The 21,804-nt window shown below is 39.2% G+C and overlaps 1 protein-coding gene and 2 pseudogenes across 1 annotated transcript; all 3 read left to right on the top strand.

Annotated features, from left to right (window-relative positions):
- Positions 1-3,797: 3,797 nt before the first annotated feature.
- LOC145163638 (uncharacterized) lies at positions 3,798-4,310 on the top strand. The gene has a single exon (XM_079082451.1). The coding sequence runs from the start codon at positions 3,798-3,800 to the stop codon at positions 4,308-4,310; it is 513 nt and encodes a 170-aa protein (XP_078938577.1).
- Positions 4,311-5,372: 1,062 nt separating this feature from the next.
- On the top strand, positions 5,373-7,400 carry LOC145165934 (berberine bridge enzyme-like 8 pseudogene; annotated as a pseudogene).
- An 11,864-nt stretch (positions 7,401-19,264) lies between these two features.
- On the top strand, positions 19,265-21,289 carry LOC145165933 (tetrahydroberberine oxidase pseudogene; annotated as a pseudogene).
- Positions 21,290-21,804: the final 515 nt, after the last annotated feature.

Here is a 21,804-nt window from a genome sequence, read left to right as displayed (position 1 = left end):
GATAGCATACGCATCAAGGCAGTTGAAGCCTCATGAGACGAGATATCCTACCCACGATCTGGAGCTGGGGGCGGTGGTGTTCGCCCTCAAGATCTGGCGTCACTATTTGTATGGAGTCTGGTGTACCATATAAACCGACCATAAGAGTCTAAAATATCTTATGGATCAACCCAACCTGAATATGAGAAAGAGGAGGTGATTGGATGTGGTGAAAGATTATGACTGCGAGAATTCATATCATTCGGGCAAGGATAATGTGGTAGTTGACGCCCTCAGCCGTAGAGCAGAGTGTGCTCCGATCCGAGATATATGTATGAGGATGACGGTGATGACTCCAGTCTTGGATACCATCCGGGAGGCCCAGGCGGAGGCCGTGAGACCGGAGAACCGCAAGAGGGAGTGGGTGATTGGGCAGGTATCCGAGTTTGTAACGGATAGCCGAGGGCTTATGACCTTCCGAGGGCGGATTTGGGTGCCCTATACGGGCGGAGCTCGACGTGTATTGATGGAGGAGGCGCACAGGTCGAGATTCTCGATCCATCCCGGGGCCACTAAGATGTATTTAGACTTGAAGAGGGATTATTGGTGGCCCTGTATGAAGAGGGATGTTGCGTGGGTAGTTAAGAGATGCTTGACCAGCCGTCAGGTCAAAGCAGAGCACCAGCATCCACATGGTCCATTGTAGCCTCTGGAGATTCCCCGGTGAAAGTGGGAACAGATCTCCATGGAATTTATCACCAAGTTACCGAGGACCGCGCAGGGGGTCGACGCGATTTGGGTGATCGTGGACCAATTGACGAAGAGTGCTCATTTCCTTGCTATTAATGAGAGCTCTTCGGCGGAAAAATTAGCCGAGATTTACGTGAAAGAGGTGGTATCTCGGCATGGGGTACCGGCCTCGATAGTGTCAGACCGAGACGTGCGTTTCACCTCCAGATTCTGGGGGAAATTTTACGAGGAGTTGGGCACGCGTCTACATTTCACTACCGCGTACCACCCGCAGAAAGATGGAGAGAGCGAGCGGACGATTCAGACACTCGAGGACATGTTGCGTGCCTGTGTCTTGGACTTTGGAGGAAGTTCGAACATATACTTGCCTTTGGCTGAGTTTTCTTACAACAACAGCCACCATTCGAGTATAGGTATGCCTCCATTCGAGCTGTTATATGGGAGGAGGTGTCGGACTCCTATTTGTTGGGGAGAGGTGGGACATAGAGTGATGGGTGGCACTGAGATAGTGCTCAAGACGACTGAGCAGATTCAACAGGTTAGACAGAGATTACTGACGACCCAGAGCCGCCAGAAGAGTTATGCGGACAGACGGCGCTCTAATCTGGAGTTCCAGGTTGGAGATTTTGTGCTCCTGAAGGTATCCCCTTGGAAAGGGGTGATCCAATTCAGAAAGAAGGGCAAGCTGGGGCCCCGATACATTGGTCCTTTTAGGGTAATTGCCAGGGTTGGCAGAGTAGCCTATCGACTGGACCTACCCGTAGAACTGAGTCAGATCCATAACACCTTTCATTTGTCCCTATTGAGGAAGTGTGTGGCAGATGAGATGACAATTGTACCTCTGGAGGACATTCAGGTGGATGCAAGCCTGAATTACGTTGAAAGGCCACTTGCGATTTTAGATCGAAAGATGAAGGTCCTCAAGAATAAGGAAGTGTCCCTGGTTCAGGTCCAGTGGCAGCATCAGAAGGGATCCGATTTGACTTGGGAGCCGGAGTCAGAGATGCGGGAGCAGCATCCGGAGCTATTTGCGGAGCAAGACTTCGAGGGCGAAGTCTAATTCTAGTGGGGGAGAATTGTATCATCCGGTTTTACAGGTATATTATTTTAATAGTTTAAGTTGAGAATTTTGGAAGGACTCGACGAGTTGCTGCCTCAACTCGTAGAGTAGGGTCGCGGCTGATGACTAGGATTAATGAGTGGACTCGACGAGTCGATGAGCCGACTCAACGACTCAGCGCTGGAGACAGAAACCCTAATTTTCTCGGGCCTGGGCCTATTTAAAGGCACTTATAGCCTCCTTGACCCCCCATCAATGCCATTCTTCCCTTGAGAGAAACCCTAGATTCATTTGTGAGCAAGAAAGGGAAAGAGACTAATTTGAGGTCATTTCCTTGAGAAGAAGATCAAGGCTGTTGCAAGGATCTCAGAAGAGAGTTGTGGATCAGTTTCATCTTCATTTCAAGCTTCAGATCTGGTATAAGCTCTTTCCTTCCTTGTGATTGAATAAATTTCCTTTGGTTGTGAAGTTAGGGCTTGTATCACCATTTTGATGGGGTTTTGGGTGCACCCCAACCCTTTTTCGAGTTATTCTATAGACCTGGACCTTGTAAGGTCCAGAGAACCAGAAAGTAGAAAGCCATGATTGAGTAACCTCGGAGCTTTGAAGCTTTGAAGCTTTAATGGAGTCATAATGGTATATAGAGCAATATACACCATGCATGAACCCCAAGTTCAGACCTTTACGTGACTTTTGGATGCTAGAAAGCCAGATCTATGAGTTAGAGTTCCAGATCTGACCTTAGGAGACCATATGAGTGATACAATGGAGACGACTCGCCGAGTCTATGAGATGACTCGACGAGTCGGATCGGGTTCGACCCAGTACCATTGACCCAAAGATAACTCGTCGAGTTGGGGGTCAACTCGATGAGCTGAGTGAATCCCTGTGAGAACAGTGAGAAATAGGATTGTGCTCGGCGAGTCACATGGGTGAACTCCGCAGCCGCCAGCATCGTCTTCAATCGCCGCAACTTATCACTGTTGCACAACACCGCTGCAGCGCTGCCAACGCAGTGACAGACTTCTCTCACTACTTGTTGAGCAACACCATCTACCGTCGCGCGCAAAAGGACCACCATCGTCTAATTTAGCTCGCCGCCATCATTGTAAGTTTATTCCCTTTATTTAGTTTGATTTTCCCAAATGGGTTTCATTTGATGAACTGGTAGTAATGGTTTATGAATTCTGATTTGGGATTTTTGATTTGTAAACTGATTTAATTTTAATTTAACACTCTCAAAAGATTAATTTGTGCTATGGATTTGTTAGTTTGGCTTGGTTTGCTTTTGATGATTAACTGGGACAACAGGGAAACGAACTAAGCTTAACAGAGATGGAAAATTTTAATTTTCTTTAACTGTTTTGTTTAATGGTATTTTCTAATTTAGTGCTTTGTATTTGTTTAATGTTTAATGGTTTTGGTAATTGTATTTAACATTGATTAATGTTTTTTTTTGTTTAACCCAATAACACATGCAATGGAAAGATTTTACAGTAGAACATCCACATCAGGACCATCTTCATTAGGACCATCTTTAGCTGAAATTGCCCAACCTACTTTTATTTCACCAAGATCGAGTGAAATTGATTCAAATGACATTCCTTGGGATCCGGCTGATAGGAAAAGATTTCAGATTATCGCCCTAATCAAAGAGACAATATAAGACGAAAATATTTTATTAAAGAACAATGTCAACTACGCCTTAAAAAATACCATGTAAGAATGTTTGGAAGTAGGGGAAGACGTTTTAATCCAGGTATAAGTTTGGTAAAATCAACCACTGCAACTTTAAAAAATATGAGAAATGATGGGTTTGATGCACGTATTTTGGATATCACCTCTTTTTGTGAGAATGATTACATTCAAATGGTGAACATGGAGGAAGTTTATGTTAATCCAAGAGCCTAAAGACAGTACACCAATATCTCTGATCGCCATTATTACGAGTTTTTTTGTGTCAACATGGTTTTGGATATGCAAATTCAAGAGTTCGGTGATCGTTTTAATGAAGTCAGTTCCGAATTGCTCATTTGTCATCGAATTGCTCATTTGTGTGAGAGGTTTGAATCCACATGATTCATTTTGTGACTTTGACCCATCAAAGTTACAGAAGTTGATCGATTTCTATCCACATGATTTTAGCTTTAAAGATAGGTTGAATATTCTAAATGAACTTTCGGTTTACCCAACTTTTATTAAACAAGATGCAAGATTTGCTACTTTGAAGAGTATATCCGACCTTGCTAAGGTGATGGTGGAAAGCAATATACATCTTAACTTTCCTTTGGTTTACCGGTTATTGAAGTTGTCATTGCTTTTGTCGGTTGCAACCGAAACGGTGGAGAGATGTTTTTCGACGATGAAGCTTGTCAAGTTAGATTTGCGGAATCGGATTTCGGATGTATTTTTAAATGATTGTGAAATTTGCGCGCTTGAAAGAGAAGAATTTTCCAAGGTCACCAATGAAAGTATTATCAAACGTTTCTTAACTATGTCCCCTCGTAGATTTCAATTGTAAAATGACATTTAGTTGAATATTTTAATATTATTCTACTTTTAAGTATTTATTATTATTATTATTATTAATTTACATAGTCAACGGTCAACAATGCACCCCACTTGACGTCCGGGCTGAATCCGCCACTTTCTAGCAGATAGACATGCTGTTATATTGCTGATGATGTGTTTTTTTTATTTGACAACCGGCCTGAATATCTCGTCACAATCTACTCATTGACGTTGAAATGATCGTTAGCTGCCAAACATGTCTTTTATCTGGATAGAGAACCAACTACATAAGTGTCTTATTGTTTAATACTCCAAACGACCCTTGGCCGGGACCGTAGGCGGTAGCAACCAAACAGGCCTTGAGTGCGTAGGCAATTTGCTGATCTTTGATCCCCAAATTTCACCATATAAGTCTACAAATTTTATTTTGCATAATTATCACACGATTTCTATTTTTATTTTATTCTATTTTAGTGATAGATTATGTGTTTTGATTACCATATGAATATTCTACCTTTATTTAGGGGATTTCAAATGTTAATTTTAGTTGTTCTAAAGAAATCTATAACTTACTTATATTAAATAAGAATGTATTAAAAGTGTATAATTAAAAAACCTAATCGTATTTTTTAGGTTTTGAGTATTAATTAAGAACGGTGAGGAGCCCAGCATTTGAATTGATGTTAAAAGTAAAATCGCTTTGTAATTTGTATGCTTATATTCCAAAGTCAAAGTCAACCCTTTATCTACAAACTAGTCCCAGGACTTGGTATTCGGCGCCAGGAAATTAACCACATATATTCGTAAGAAATATTTTCAATTTATGTTTGAGAAAAATATACTTTTGATGAGATACGTTCTATTTATGAGTTTGATAATTATTATAAAAACGTGTGTGGTTCAAATTTTAGCAAAGATTTCAATCAGAAAGTTAAAAGAAAAAGGCGAAAAATCTGAACATACGTAATATCAATTTGTTCATTGCTTCATTGGTTTTTAGAATGCGAATTAAGCACTCTATAGGGAATAAGTCAACACGCCATATATCTTCAACGCTGCACCTGTATACCCTAAAATAGAATCAGTTGAACACCATCCTCCTTCCCGCATTTTTCAAACACCTTTGAATTGATCACCATCCTCCTTCCGAGGTTTTTCAAACACCTTAATTTGAACTGATCACAATTTTTATAACCCCATTTGAAGTCAACTATATGCTCTCTGCTCTATATAAATAAGCCATTGCTATTGATCAAGCTCACCAAATTAACTAGACATGAAGAAGTCTCAACTTAGTTCTTCAGTTTTGCTCATGGTTCTAAGTTTCTTGTTTTGTGTTTCATGGGCAACGTCCTTATCATCCTCAAGTTCTGGCGATCTAATAAGCTGCCTACTGTCCAAATCCAAGAATGTGACTACCATCTCTCAACTCATTTTCACCCCTGTCAATGCTTCCTTCCTACCCATTTGGCAAGTGGCAGTTCAAAACACCAGGTTCCTTAAGCCCTCCACACGTAGACCATCAGTCATCGTGACACCTATGGAGGAAACCCTTATACAAACATGTGTATACTGCGCCAAGAAACACGGCTACGAGATCAGGATCAGGAGTGGGGGCCATGACTACGAGGGCCTCTCATACACTGCTGATGTTCCCTTTGTTATGCTTGATTTCACCAACATGAGGTCTATAGACGTGGACGTAGCAAAAAGGACTGCTTGGGTCCAAGCAGGCGCTACGCTTGGTGAACTCTATTACAAAATTTCGCGAGAGACCGATACCTTGTATTTCCCGGCAGGTGTTTGCCCAACGGTGGGTGTTGGTGGTTACATGGGCGGTGGTGGCTACGGAAACCTGTTGAGGAAATACGGTACTGCTGCCGATAATGTTCTGGATGCTCGCTTCATGGATATTGAGGGGAATATTCTCGACAGGAAATCAATGGGAGAAGATTTGTTTTGGGCGATCCGAGGAGGTGGTTCTTCAAGTTTCGGAATTGTTCTTGCATGGAAGCTGAGCTTGGTTCCAGTTCCAAAAAAAGTAACCGTCTTTATACTGAATAAAACTTTGGAACAAGGGGCAACCGAAATCTTCCATAAATATCAATACGTTGCACCAAATATCGATAGAAATTTGCACATAAGAACTCAAGTTTTTGCCGAATATATCGGCAACACCACCAAGAAAACCATAAGAATTATGTTTGAAGGAATATATCAGGGCACAACCGACACATTGCTTCCGTTGCTTTCCAGAAAATTTCCAGAGCTCGGTGTTACCCGAGAGATTTGTGAAGAAATTAAAATGGTCCAGTCGACCCTTGTGTTTTGGGGCTTGCCAAGCTCCACCCCGACTTAGATTCTTACGAACCGATCTGCCATTGCCAAGCTGAACAACAAAAGCAAATCAGATTATGTCCGGACACCCATCCCCGTAAGTGGGCTCAGAAAGATATGGAGAAAGCTTATCCAAAACGATGAATCAGCGCTTCTGATGATCAATCCATTTGGCGGAAGGATGGCTGATTTCTCAGAGACTGCAATTCCATATCCTCATAGAGCGGGCGTGTTGTTCCAAATTCTCAAGACTGTCAATTTTAACGGTCAACCTTCAGACACAACCCCTACATCCCTCAGGAGGATAGCTTGGCTGCGAAGCTTGGATGCGTTAATGACGCCTTATGTGTCAAACAACCCCAGAGAGGCATATTCCAACTACAATGATCTGGATTTGGGTGTTGGAAGTGCTAACTACGAAGAAGCAAGTGTTTGGGGTGAGAGATACTGGAAGAGGGACAACTTCAAGAAGTTGATTCGAATCAAGGCCAAAGTCGATCCTCACAATTTCTTTAGGCGCCCACAGAGTATCCCTGTTTTCTAAAACCCCCGATCAGCTAAGCGGTTGAAGAAAAACTCAGCAGATGCATTTTATTCTTTTAATTGTTTTCATGAAAAACTAGCAACAATGCTACTTTCTGTCAGTTTCTTTTCCTAGTGTATATCATCTCCATGCTAACAAAGATGTCTAAAAGCATGTGGTCAAATTCTAATTATGAATTTATCCAATAAATACATTGTCTTATTAAGACATTTTATATCATATTTCTTTCTTATACTTCCTCTTGTCTAAAAATATGTTTTTGATTAAAATAGTTTGGATCAATACAACTTTAGACTTGGGATACGTACTTCGAAAAACAAAACAAAAAAATAAAAAAATAAAAGTGGGTAAATGTATCATTCCGACGGCCTATACCGAACCCGCCATAGAGTTATCGTGTGGGGGTAAATCCTGAAACACTATGATCAATATTTTGGCAGAGCAATAACTTTAAAACATTAACCTTATTTTTGAATTTTCACAGCTAAATCTTTCTAAACGTATAAAATCTATAAGATATTATATAAACTTTTATTTAGAATGGCTGGCCACCGAATTTTTAGTATGTGAGATTCAAACCCACAACAACTTTGTTTGGAATGCTTAATTCTCGAATAATCAGTATATGCGGGATCCTTGCATGGACGTTGATATAGAGTTTCCCATATATGGTATAAGACTATAAGTTGGGGAACATAAATGCATGGGATGGTGGTGCTAATGAAGCCAAATTATACATAACAGCATGAATAAATTACTTAATTAAGCAAGCATAATAATTTTTGATGGCATAAATAACATGAGTAATTTTTGTTCGTTTGACATTTACTTTTAAATAAAAATTGATTTGATCAAAAGTGGCATCTTTGAAGAAAAAGTTAGTTAAATTATCCGTAACTTTACGCCATCCATATTTACTTATTATATATTCTTTTATTTAAATAAGAATTGGCGTGACTATCCAAATAACAACATTCTTTAGTCAACCTTGTAGTTGTTAATTTGAACAAATTAAATTTAAGTAGTAGAATGCATGCGACCAAGCATTCTGATTCGACTAGCTAGAAATAGTCAATTAGGCTATACATATGATGCGCTCATTCCTTTTAATAGATTCCATTTCAATAGGAAAACTTGTGTCCTAAAGGTATGAGATGACTAATTATATCTTGGTTAAGTTGGTCTGGTTAAATATTTTTGAATAAAAGTTAAAAGTATATTACTTTGTTAACGAGAAGCATCGTGTTGCAATTACTAGTCATGTGGGCTGAGATCGATCGGAATCAAGAATCAGAAGACTAGACGTGTTTATGTTTCTTGCGTGCCTAAAGATTTGGTAATTGTGGACCTTCTCCTCGATATCTAAATCACATAATTACAAATATAATAAAACTTTTAAAAGAACCGGCCATAGGCAGGCTATACACTAACACCTGCGATAGTTTGATCAGGAGAGGAGACTTTTTCAAATGTTCAAACTTAATTAGAAATCAATGAATAGAGAATTCAATACACCAATCATGAAGATTTCCACCTATTTTGAGCTTGACGGAATGTAGGTTGATGTGGTCGTAAAAAATAAATGCAGTCTCTGTGTATTTAGAGTATTTAGTGTGCGAGTGTTGAACCAAATTAGATGTAATGTACATGTCAATAATGTTGCCTCAATAAACAATTGTAGCTTTAGGAGGTGGGATGTAACGTCCTAATTCTCGTTAGAAATTCCAGAAACTAGCATTAATTAATATTAATAATATTATAACTATGGATAAAAACTATAAAGAGCTTTTAATGAATAGAACGAATGAAAGGCATTCGATAAACTTTAAGAAATAAAATAATAAATGTGAAAATAAAATAATAATAATAATAATAATAATAATAATAATAATAAATTTAAGGTAAGGGGTTGAATGTGACAAGTTGTACATATGTCTTTAGTCAAGAAATTTGTTTTCTGGGTAGATAGTGTCGTTATGGGAGAATTAGGGATGAAATTGTAATACCTGTATTTCTCTCTTGGAAATCGTCGGGAGAGAGTTGGGCACTTTTCTTGTGGCCGACTCCAATTTATGTACGCCCTTAAGAGCTCCACTCAAGCACCATAGTTTTTGATCGTTTGTGCCAAGGATCGGTATTAAGAAAAAAGAAAAAAATAATAAAAGAATGCAATGAAGGGATTTTGAAGAAGAGTGAGTCAAGATCATCATCGGCGATAGTTACCGGAGGAGGAAGGTACTGACGGGTAAAGATCGTAATCTAACCGTATTAAGTATCAAATAATCTCATTTCCACTTTCTTTTCTTTTTCTTTTGGCTACCGGGAATAGCCACCACTACTTCCGCAACCACGATCGTCGGCATGTTCCTTCTGCCACTAACAACCCCCAAAGAGTGGGTGTGTTTGGGTGGTGCATTTATTTCCTACCATTGGCCCTTCGATTTCTATTGTTTTGTGAAGTTGGTTGTCGATTGTCGCCCTTAACCACCAGCTACCTCCTGTTGCCGATGTGTGTGTGTGTATGTTTGTTTCAGCCACCATAGGCCACCCTGCAAATGCGCTTATGGTTGTATTACTTTTGATGGTTCACAAATGAATGTAAAAGCATTATTTTCCAATTATTCCACTTATACTTAATCAACATCATTCTTTGTTTTGGGGTAGTTTGACCATTATTGACCACCACAACACCACCATCCGACCACCAATAAGTGGTAGTTTTATGAGGCACTCGATTTTTAAGACATTTGGTGTCATAAGGAGTGTAATGGGTTGTAACTTAACCCTAATAAGATTATTTTTTTTATGTGAAGTTCCTAACTCTAAATGCTCATTAAGCCAAGAATCAAGAAGTTTGGGTTAAGTTGAATTACATATATTGATAGCCTAATAAGTAACCATTAATTATGATATTTAAAGTTAAAGCTTAATCATTAAGTCCTTCATGGGACACCTAAAGTGACCTAAAGGTAAATATGATCAATTTCACTGAATGTATCCTCGAACTTCTAAAAATCGTACAAGAATATCGAAAGCTCCAAAAATCATAAATTTTAGATTTCTGGAAAGTTTGATGAGTCTAGTTTCTGTAAACGTTGAATTAAATTACCAAATTCCAACTTCTTGTAGGGTATAATTCACAATCTTCTTAAATTGGTATGTATTGTCACATATTTCATAAGTTGTCTTTCAAAAATTATAATAAATTCATTAGAACTCCGAATGTCAAATTTTCATGGTCTGTAGTTAGATATAGATGTCTAGTTTGCTCCATATCATGGGCAAGATGAAATTCCTAGTGCTACTAACATCGGTTTTCATCATAACCAAACGATCCATCTATTTTTATCTGAGAATCATTTCATGCTACCATATCCTGACTTTTATATGCATGTGACATTATTTTCACAATGTCTTCCATTGACCTTCTTTAATAGTAAGTTCAATAGTGAATTTGCTATGATAGACCCTGCTATGATATACCGACTATAGTAGGATAATCTATCGGGGTGCCTATCGAATCCAATTTTTGGACTGTTTCGGATGAAGTTATGGGATTTTAGTGTAGTATAATAACATACATAGAATCTATGTTCCATACTTCTTTTGATATAAAAATAGTCGTTTACATGAATAAACAGGAGATGCCTAAAATATAATTTAAGTGTACCAAAGTCTATTATAGCAAATTCATTACTGAACTAACTATTAAAGAAGCTCGATGGAAGACATTGTGAAAATAATGTCATATGCATATAGAAGTTGGTATGTGATGGAATTAAATGATTCTTAGATAAACATAGATGAATCGGTTTGCTTATGATGAAAACCGATGTTAGTAGCACGTTGATCAAATCGAATGTACCATGCTTTTGGGGCCTATTTAAGACAACATAACAGTTTATAAAGGTATCAAATGCGATTCAGATATATACTTGATATCCCCGAAAACATGGTGGTCGATGCATGTATATTGCCACCTTCATGTGGTCGTGTACAAATGGTTTCTTCACATCAAGCAGCAGTGGTGGATTCAATGTATGGGAAGGGGGGTGCATGGACCCCACTTAAAAGTGGGCCCCACCAGGAATACATATTAAAAAAAGAACTCAGCTTATGGTCCCCACTCACAATAGATTGGTCCCATTACACCCACTCATCCTCACTTCTCTCTCTTCTGATTTTTCACTCCCGATTTTTCACTTCTTTCTTTATAGTTTTGACCTAGCATACCAAATGCACTCAGTAGTAAAAAAAATTAAACACTCTACGACCACCGGAATTTAGTACTCCACAGCCGCCAGCATCGTCTTCAATCGCCACAACTTATCACTGTTGCACAACACCGCTGCAGCGCTGCCAACGCAGTGACGGACTTCGCTCACTACTTGCTGAGCAACACCATCTACCGTCGCGCGCAAAAGGACCACCATCATCTAATTTAGCTCGCCGCCATCGTTGTAAGTTTATTCCCTTTATTTAGTTTGATTTTCCCAAATGGGTTTCATTTGATGAACTGATATTAATGGTTTATGAATTCTGATTTGGGATTTTTGATTTGTAAACTGATTTAATTTTAATTTAACACTCTCAAAAGATTAATTTGTGCTATGGATTTGTTAGTTTGGCTTGGTTTGCTTTTGATGATTAACTGGGACAACAGGGAAACGAACTAAGCTTAACAGAGATGGAAAATTTTAATTTTCTTTAACTGTTTTGTTTAATGGTATTTTTTAATTTAGTGCTTTGTATTTGTTTAATGTTTAATGGTTTTGGTAATTGTGTTTAACACTGATTAATGTTTTTTTTTGTTTAACCCAATAACACGTGCAATGGAAAGATTTTACAGTATAACATCCACATCAGGACCATCTTCATTAGGATCATCTTTAGCTGAAATTGCCCAACCTACTTTTATTCCACCAAGATCGAGTGAAATTGATTCAAGTGACATTCCTTGGGGTCCGGTTGATAGGAAAAAACTTCAGATTATCGCCCTAATCAAAGAGACAATATAAGACGAAAATATTTTATTAAAGAACAATGTCAACCGCGCCTTAAAAAATACCATGTAAGAATGTTTGGAAGTAGGGGAAGACGTTTTAATCCTGGTATAAGTTTGGTAAAATCAACCACTGCAACTTTAAAAAATATGAGAAATGATGGGTTTGATGCACGTGTTTTGGATATCACCTCTTTTTGTGAGAATGATAACATTCAAATGGTGAACATGGAGGAAGTTTATGTTAATCCAAGAGCCTGAAGACAGTACACCAATATCTCCAATCGCCATTATTACGTGTTTTTTTTGTGTCAACATGGTTTTGGATATGCAAATTCAAGAGTTCGGTGATCCTTTTAATGAAGTCAGTTTCGAATTGCTCATTTGTCATCGAATTGCTCATTTGTGTGACAGGTTTGAATCCACATGATTCATTTTGTGACTTTGAGCCATCAAAGTTACAGAAGTTGATCGGTTTCTATCCACATGATTTTAGCTTTAAAGATAGGTTGAATATTCTAAATGAACTTTCGGTTTACCCCACTTTTATGAAACAAGATGCAAGATTTGCTACTTTGAAGAGTATATCCGACCTTGCTAAGGTGATGGTGGAAAGCAATATACATCTTAACTTTCCTTTGGTTTACCGGTTATTGAAGTTGTCATTGCTTTTGTCGGTTGCAACCGCAACGGTGGAGAGATGTTTTTCGACGATGAAGCTTGTCAAGTTAGATTTGCGGAATCGGATTTCGGATGTATTTTTAAATGATTGTGAAATTTGCGCGCTTGAAAGAGAAGAATTTTCCAAGGTCACCAATGAAAGTATTATCAAACGTTTCTTAACTATGTCCCCTCGTAGATTTCAATTGTAAAATGACATTTAGTTGAATATTTTAATATTATTCTACTTTTAAGTATTTGTTATTATTATTATTATTAATTTACATAGTCAACGGTCAACAATGCACCCCACTTGACGTCCGGGCTGAATCCGCCACTTTCTAGCAGATAGACATGCTGTTATATTGCTGATGATGTGTTTTTTTTATTTGACAACCGGCCTGAATTGTTAAAGATCATCACTAGCCCAATAGAACAAATATTATCTAGAAGACTTTAGCTTGTTCTAGAACGCTCTAGAAGATTCTAGAACATTATGGAAGACTATGGAAGACTCCGGAATATACCGGAAGAGTCTAGAATACTCTAGAACGACATGGAAGACCCTGGAAGGTTATGGATCATTCTAGAAGACACTGGAGCAACCTAGACCTCTCCAGAACATGGTAGAATATTCTAGAAACATATGGAAGCATATAGAGTATGTTAGATATTTCTAGAGTTATCTAGTAGGTAGTAAGTGTATACTAGTATCTAGAACCTTCCTAAGAGGCCTATAAATAGGTGTGGAGCTCATTTGCTCCAAACCATCCAAGAAAGCCTCAAAGAGAGCAAAGTGTGTAGTAGTCTCACAAAGTGTAAGGTCTTCTAAAGTGTCTTAATAAAAGTCTTTTTTGTTTCCCATACAAAGAGTCGTGTTCAACAATCTGGTATCAGAGCAAGGTTTCTTGATAGTGAGAACGAGTGATTCTCGTTGTATCGTGAGTAGTTTGTGACTCTGCAAGTTTAGTGTCGAAACTAGCTTGTTTGGTATTACCGAGGTACTGCCAACACGATGGGTGATCTCCAAGTCGTCGGAGGAATCAAGAAACTCAACAACAACAACTACAAAACATGGGAAACATGTATGAAGTCCTACTTACAAGGACAAGATCTATGGGAGGTCGTTGGCGGAAGCGAAACCACGCCTCCGGAGGAAGATGTTAATGGCGCTCTACGCAAATGGAAAATCAAAGCAGGCAAAGCAATGTTTGCCTTGAAGACCACAATCGAAGAAGAGATGTTGGAGCATATTCGGGACGAGAACACACCGAAAGAAGCTTGGGACACGTTTGTGACGCTTTTCTCAAAGAAGAATGATACAAGACTACAACTTTTGGAGAACGAGCTATTATCAATCTCACAACGTGACATGACGATTGCTCAATATTTCCACAAGGTCAAGTCAATATGTCGGGAGATTACTGAACTAGATCCGCAATCCGTCATTACAGAAGCTCGAATGAAGAGGATCATCATCCATGGACTGAGGCCGGAATATAGAAGCTTCGTTACTGCTGTACAAGGATGGCCCGTTCAACCATCACTTGTAGAGTTTGAGAATTTGTTGGCCAGCCAAGAAGCTATGGCTAAGCAAATGGGAGGCATCACGCTGAAGAGTGAAGAAGAAGCACTCTACACAAGTAAAAGTCGGAGAAATTTCAAGCCACCTTCTAAAGAAGGATACAAAAATGCTGACAAATGGAAGAGTCAGCCAGGAACCTCACAACCATGGAGATCTCAAAAGACCGACAATAAGAGTTCTCGGGGGAGGAGGTTCGAAGGCAACTGCAACAATTGTGGAAAGTGGGGCCACATGTCCAAAGATTGTTGGTCAAAGAAAAAGTCTGTGGAAAGCAATGTCGTAACTTCCAAAAAGGAAATAGAGGATGAATGGGATGCTGAGGCATTATGCGCCATAGAAGAAAACGAGTTGGCGCTCATGGCAATGATGGGAGAGCGTATCAACTATGAGAATGACTGGATCATTGATTCAGGATGCTCCAATCACATGACTGGTGATCAGAACAAACTACAAGACGTGAAGGAGTAGAAAGGGAGTCGCATGGTACTTACAGCCAACAATGCACGACTTCCAATTGCTCAGATTGGCAAAACAACGATCATGCCTGGTAATAAATCTGACATGGTGTCACTACATAATGTCTATCACGTGCCAGGTATGAAGAAGAACTTGTTATCGGTATCGCAACTAACATCATCAGGAAACTACGTCTTGTTTGGCCCACAAGATGTGAAGGTCTATCGAGATCTTAAAATATCAGAAAAGCCAACAATGGAAGGACGGAGAGTGGAGTCCGTCTATGTTCTCTCCGCAGAGTCTGCCTATGTAGATAAGACTCGTAAGAACGAGACAGCAGATCTATGGCATGCACGGCTGGGACATGTTGGTTATCACAAGTTGAAGGTAATAATGGAGAAATCCATGCTCAGTGGCTTACCTCAACTTGAAGTTAAAACAGATGTTGTTTGTGCTGGATGTCAGTATGGTAAAGCTCATCAATTACCATACAAGGAGTCAAATTTTAGTGCAAAGAAGCCACTAGAGTTAATTCACTCGGATGTGTTCGGTCCAATCAAGCAGACATCAATTAGCGGGATGCGGTACATGGTGACATTCATTGATGATTATTCGAGATATGTGTGGGTTTTCTTCATGAAAGAAAAATCTGAAACATTCTCAAAGTTTCTAGAATTCAAGACAACGGTCGAAGGAGAAGTGAGAAAGAAGATTCGGTGTCTACGCTCAGACAATGGAGGAGAATACACCTCGGAAGAATTCAATAGCTATCTAAAAGAATGTGGTATACGTCATCAATTCACATGTGCCAACACACCTCAACAAAATGGTGTAGCTGAGAGAAAGAATCGACATCTTGCAGAAATTTGTCGAAGCATGCTACACGCGAAGAATGTCCCAGGAAGATTTTGGGCTGAAGCAATGCGAACTGCTGCCCATGTGATCAATAAACTTCCCCAACCAAGGTTAGGTTTCATCTCACCATTTGAGACACTATGGAACATGAAACCTACTATTAGCTACTTTCGAGTATTTGGTTGTGTCTGCTACGTATTTGTACCTAGTCATTTACGTAGCAAGTTTGACAAGAAAGCAGTCAGGTGTATATTTGTTGGATATGACAATCAAAGAAAAGGATGGAGGTGTTGTGATCCAACAAGCGGAAGATGCTACACTTCAAGAGATGTAGTGTTCGATGAAGCATCTTCATGGTGGTCCTTAGAGAAGAAAGTATTACCAGACTCGGAAAATATTGAAGAAGTTTTAAAACAAAAGATGGGGGAGCAAACTGCACACATTTGGTCAAGTGTTGATACACCTGAAGATCCGAGCGACACTGATGTCATTGAGCAAGAAGTAACTCAAACAAGTAATGCCGGTGAAAGGGAGACGCCGCCTCCACAACTTCGAAGGACGGAAAGAATCCGAAAGCCTAATCCCAAGTATGCTAATGCGGCTATTTTAGAAGACGGTGTTAAAGAGCCGGAGACATATGAAGAAGCAATTAAGAATAAAGCTTGGCAGAAGGCAATGGAAGAAGAAGTTACAGCCTTAAAGCAGAATCAAACGTGGGAACTGGTACCAAGACCAAGAGATATAAAACCCATTTCCTGCAAGTGGGTTTATAAATTAAAGCGACGCACAGATGGATCAATTGAAAGATACAAGGCTCGTTTGGTGGCTCGAGGGTTCTCACAACAATATGGATTGGACTATGATGAAACATTTAGTCCAGTGGCGAAGATAACTACTGTACGGGTGCTGCTAGCTCTTGCAGCTAGTAAAGACTGGAAATTATGGCAGATGGATGTGAAGAATGCTTTCCTGCATGGAGAATTAGATCGGGAGATCTACATGAACCAACCAAAGGGATTTGAGGATGCAGTTAATCCCACTCATGTGTGCAAGCTGAGAAAAGCTCTTTACGGATTGAAGCAGGCACCAAGAGCCTGGTATGGTAAGATTGCTGAATTTCTTACCCGAAGTGGTTATTCAGTTGCACATGCTGACTCAAGCCTGTTTGTTAAAGAAAAAGAAGGGAAGTTGGCAATTGTGTTGGTTTATGTGGATGACTTGATCATCACCGGGGATGACGAAAGAGAAATCCATCAAACAAGAGAAAATCTATCGGTGCGATTCCAAATGAAAGAGCTGGGGGAGCTTAAACACTTCTTGGGGTTAGAAGTTGATCGTACAAAGGAAGGGTTGTTCCTCTGCCAACAAAAGTATACAAGAGATATACTTCAAAAGTTTGGCATGTTGGAGTGTAAGCCAGTATCAACACCAATAGAGCCAAATACCAAGATATGTGCTCATGAAGGAAAAGAGTTGGACGATGGAACGATGTATCGACATCTAGTAGGTAGTCTTATCTACCTAACTTTATCTCGGCCTGACATTGCTTATGCAGTTGGAGTTATGAGTCGATACATGCAAAATCCGAAGAAACCTCATTTGGATGCTGCCCGACGGATCTTAAGATATGTCAAAGGTACAATTGACTATGGTCTCTTGTATAAAAAAGGAGAAGACTGCAAGTTGGTTGGATATTGTGATGCTGACTATGCAGGAGACCATGATACCCGAAGATCAACCACTGGGTATGTGTTCAAGCTTGGGTCGGGGCCAATATCATGGTGTAGTAAAAGACAACCAACCGTATCATTGTCAACCACAGAAGCGGAGTACAAAGCAGCGGCCGTAGCAGCTCAAGAAAGTACATGGTTGGTACTCCTAATGGAGGACTTACATCAAAAAGTTGACTATGCGGTACCACTTCACTGCGATAACCAATCTGCAATTCGGCTGGCAGAAAATCCAGTATTTCATGCTAGAACAAAGCATGTGGAAGTGCATTATCACTTTATCAGAGAGAAAGTCTTGATGGAAGAAATTGAGATGCGACAGATCAAGACCGATGACCAAATAGCAGACTTGTTCACCAAAGGACTGAGTATTGGAAAATGTGAAGGTTTTCGCTGTCAGCTTAACATGGTACGAAGAATGAGGGCTAGTGCTGAGGGGGAGTGTTAAAGATCATCACTAGCCCAATAGAACAAATATTATCTAGAAGACTTTAGCTTGTTCTAGAACGCTCTAGAAGATTCTAGAACATTATGGAAGACTATGGAAGACTCCGGAATATACCGGAAGAGTCTAGAATACTCTAGAACGACATGGAAGACCCTGGAAGGTTATGGATCATTCTAGAAGACACTGGAGCAACCTAGACCTCTCCAGAACATGGTAGAATATTCTAGAAACATATGGAAGCATATAGAGTATGTTAGATATTTCTAGAGTTATCTAGTAGGTAGTAAGTGTATACTAGTATCTAGAACCTTCCTAAGAGGCCTATAAATAGGTGTGGAGCTCATTTGCTCCAAACCATCCAAGAAAACCTCAAAGAGAGCAAAGTGTGTAGTAGTCTCACAAAGTGTAAGGTCTTCTTAAGTGTCTTAATAAAAGTCTTTTTTGTTTCCCATACAAAAAGTCGTGTTCAACATGAATATCTCGTCACAATCTACTCATTGACGTTGAAATGATCGTTAGCTGCCAAACATGTCTTTTATCTGGATAGAGAACCAACTACATAAGTGTCTCATTGTTTAATACTCCAAACGACCATTGGCCGGGACCGTAGGCGGTAGCAACCAAACAGGCCTTGAGTGCGTAGGCAATTTGCTGATCTTTGATCCCCAAATTTCACCATATAAGTCTACAAATTTTATTTTGCATAATTATCACACGATTTCTATTTTTATTTTATTCTATTTTAGTGATAGATTATGTGTTTTGATTACCATATGAATATTCTACCTTTATTTAGGGGATTTCAAATGTTAATTTTAGTTGTTCTAAAGAAATCTATAACTTACTTATATTAAATAAGAATGTATTAAAAGTGTATAATTAAAAAACTTAATCGTATTTTTTAGGTTTTGAGTATTAATTAAGAACGGTGAGGAGCCCAGCATTTGAATTGATGTTAAAAGTAAAATCGCTTTGTAATTTGTATGCTTATATTCCAAAGTCAAAGTCAACCCTTTATCTACAAACTAGTCCCAGGACTTGGTATTCGGCGCCAGGAAATTAACCACATATATTCGTAAGAAATATTTTCAATTTATGTTTGAGAAAAATATACTTTTGATGAGATACGTTCTATTTATGAGTTTGATAATTATTATAAAAACGTGTGTGGTTCAAATTTTAGCAAAGATTTCAATCAGAAAGTTAAAAGAAAAAGGCGAAAAATCTGAACATACGTAATATCAATTTGTTCATTGCTTCATTGGTTTTTAGAATGCGAATTAAGCACTCTATAGGGAATAAGTCAACACGCCATATATCTTCAACGCTGCACCTGTATACCCTAAAATAGAATCAGTTGAACACCATCCTCCTTCCCGCATTTTTCAAACACCTTTGAATTGATCACCATCCTCCTTCCGAGGTTTTTCAAACACCTTAATTTGAACTGATCACAATTTTTATAACCCCATTTGAAGTCAACTATATGCTCTCTGCTCTATATAAATAAGCCATTGCTATTGATCAAGCTCACCAAATTAACTAGACATGAAGAAGTCTCAACTTAGTTCTTCAGTTTTGCTCATGGTTCTAAGTTTCTTGTTTTGTGTTTCATGGGCAACGTCCTTATCATCCTCAAGTTCTGGCGATCTAATAAGCTGCCTACTGTCCAAATCCAAGAATGTGACTACCATCTCTCAACTCATTTTCACCCCTGTCAATGCTTCCTTCCTACCCATTTGGCAAGTGGCAGTTCAAAACACCAGGTTCCTTAAGCCCTCCACACGTAGACCATCAGTCATCGTGACACCTATGGAGGAAACCCTTATACAAACATGTGTATACTGCGCCAAGAAACACGGCTACGAGATCAGGATCAGGAGTGGGGGCCATGACTACGAGGGCCTCTCATACACTGCTGATGTTCCCTTTGTTATGCTTGATTTCACCAACATGAGGTCTATAGACGTGGACGTAGCAAAAAGGACTGCTTGGGTCCAAGCAGGCGCTACGCTTGGTGAACTCTATTACAAAATTTCGCGAGAGACCGATACCTTGTATTTCCCGGCAGGTGTTTGCCCAACGGTGGGTGTTGGTGGTTACATGGGCGGTGGTGGCTACGGAAACCTGTTGAGGAAATACGGTACTGCTGCCGATAATGTTCTGGATGCTCGCTTCATGGATGTTGATGGGAATATTCTCGACAGGAAATCAATGGGAGAAGATTTGTTTTGGGCGATCCGAGGAGGTGGTTCTTCAAGTTTCGGAATTGTTCTTGCATGGAAGCTGAGCTTGGTTCCAGTTCCAAAAAAAGTAACCGTCTTTATACTGAATAAAACTTTGGAACAAGGGGCAACCGAAATCTTCCATAAATATCAATACGTTGCACCAAATATCGATAGAAATTTGCACATAAGAACTCAAGTTTTTGCCGAATATATCGGCAACACCACCAAGAAAACCATAAGAATTATGTTTGAAGGAATATATCAGGGCACAACCGACACATTGCTTCCGTTGCTTTCCAGAAAATTTCCAGAGCTCGGTGTTACCCGAGAGATTTGTGAAGAAATTAAAATGGTCCAGTCGACCCTTGTGTTTTGGGGCTTGCCAAGCTCCACCCCGACTCAGATTCTTACGAACCGATCTGCCATTGCCAAGCTGAACAACAAAAGCAAATCAGATTATGTCCGGACACCCATCCCCGTAAGTGGGCTCAGAAAGATATGGAGAAAGCTTATCCAAAACGATGAATCAACGCTTCTGATGATCAATCCATTTGGCGGAAGGATGGCTGATTTCTCAGAGACTGCAATTCCATATCCTCATAGAGCGGGCGTGTTGTTCCAAATTCTCAAGACTGTCAATTTTAACGGTCAACCTTCAGACACAACCCCTACATCCCTCAGGAGGATAGCTTGGCTGCGAAGCTTGGATGCGTTAATGACGCCTTATGTGTCAAACAACCCCAGAGAGGCATATTCCAACTACAATGATCTGGATTTGGGTGTTGGAAGTGCTAACTACGAAGAAGCAAGTGTTTGGGGTGAGAGATACTGGAAGAGGGACAACTTCAAGAAGTTGATTCGAATCAAGGCCAAAGTCGATCCTCACAATTTCTTTAGGCGCCCACAGAGTATCCCTGTTTTCTAAAACCCCCGATCAGCTAAGCGGTTGAAGAAAAACTCAGCAGTTGCATTTTATTCTTTTAATTGTTTTCATGAAAAACTAGCAACAATGCTACTTTCTGTCAGTTTCTTTTCCTAGTGTATATCATCTCCATGCTAACAAAGATGTCTAAAAGCATGTGGTCAAATTCTAATTATGAATTTATCCAATAAATACATTGTCTTATTAAGACATTTTATATCATATTTCTTTCTTATACTTCCTCTTGTCTAAAAATATGTTTTTGATTAAAATAGTTTGGATCAATACAACTTTAGACTTGGGATACGTACTTTGAAAAACAAAACAAAAAAATAAAAAAATAAAAGTGGGTAAATGTATCATTCCGACGGCCTATACCGAACCCGCCATAGAGTTATCGTGTGGGGGTAAATCCTGAAACACTATGATCAATATTTTGGCAGAGCAATAACTTTAAAACATTAACCTTATTTTTGAATTTTCACAGCTAAATCTTTCTAAACGTATAAAATCTATAAGATATTATATAAACTTTTATTTAGAATGGCTGGCCACCGAATTTTTAGTATGTGAGATTCAAACCCACAACAACTTTGTTTGGAATGCTTAATTCTCGAATAATCAGTATATGTGGGATCCTTGCATGGACGTTGATATAGAGTTTCCCATATATGGTATAAGACTATAAGTTGGGGAACATAAATGCATGGGATGGTGGTATAAGACTATCCAAATAA

This window comes from Lactuca virosa, chromosome 3, assembly GCF_052849685.1.
Source record: "Lactuca virosa cultivar CGN04683 chromosome 3, Lactuca_virosa_CGN04683_v6, whole genome shotgun sequence".
Classification (NCBI taxonomy): Eukaryota; Viridiplantae; Streptophyta; class Magnoliopsida; order Asterales; family Asteraceae; genus Lactuca; species Lactuca virosa.
The sequence above is the reverse complement of the archived record's forward strand: the minus strand, read 5'-3'. Positions and strand labels throughout refer to the sequence as shown.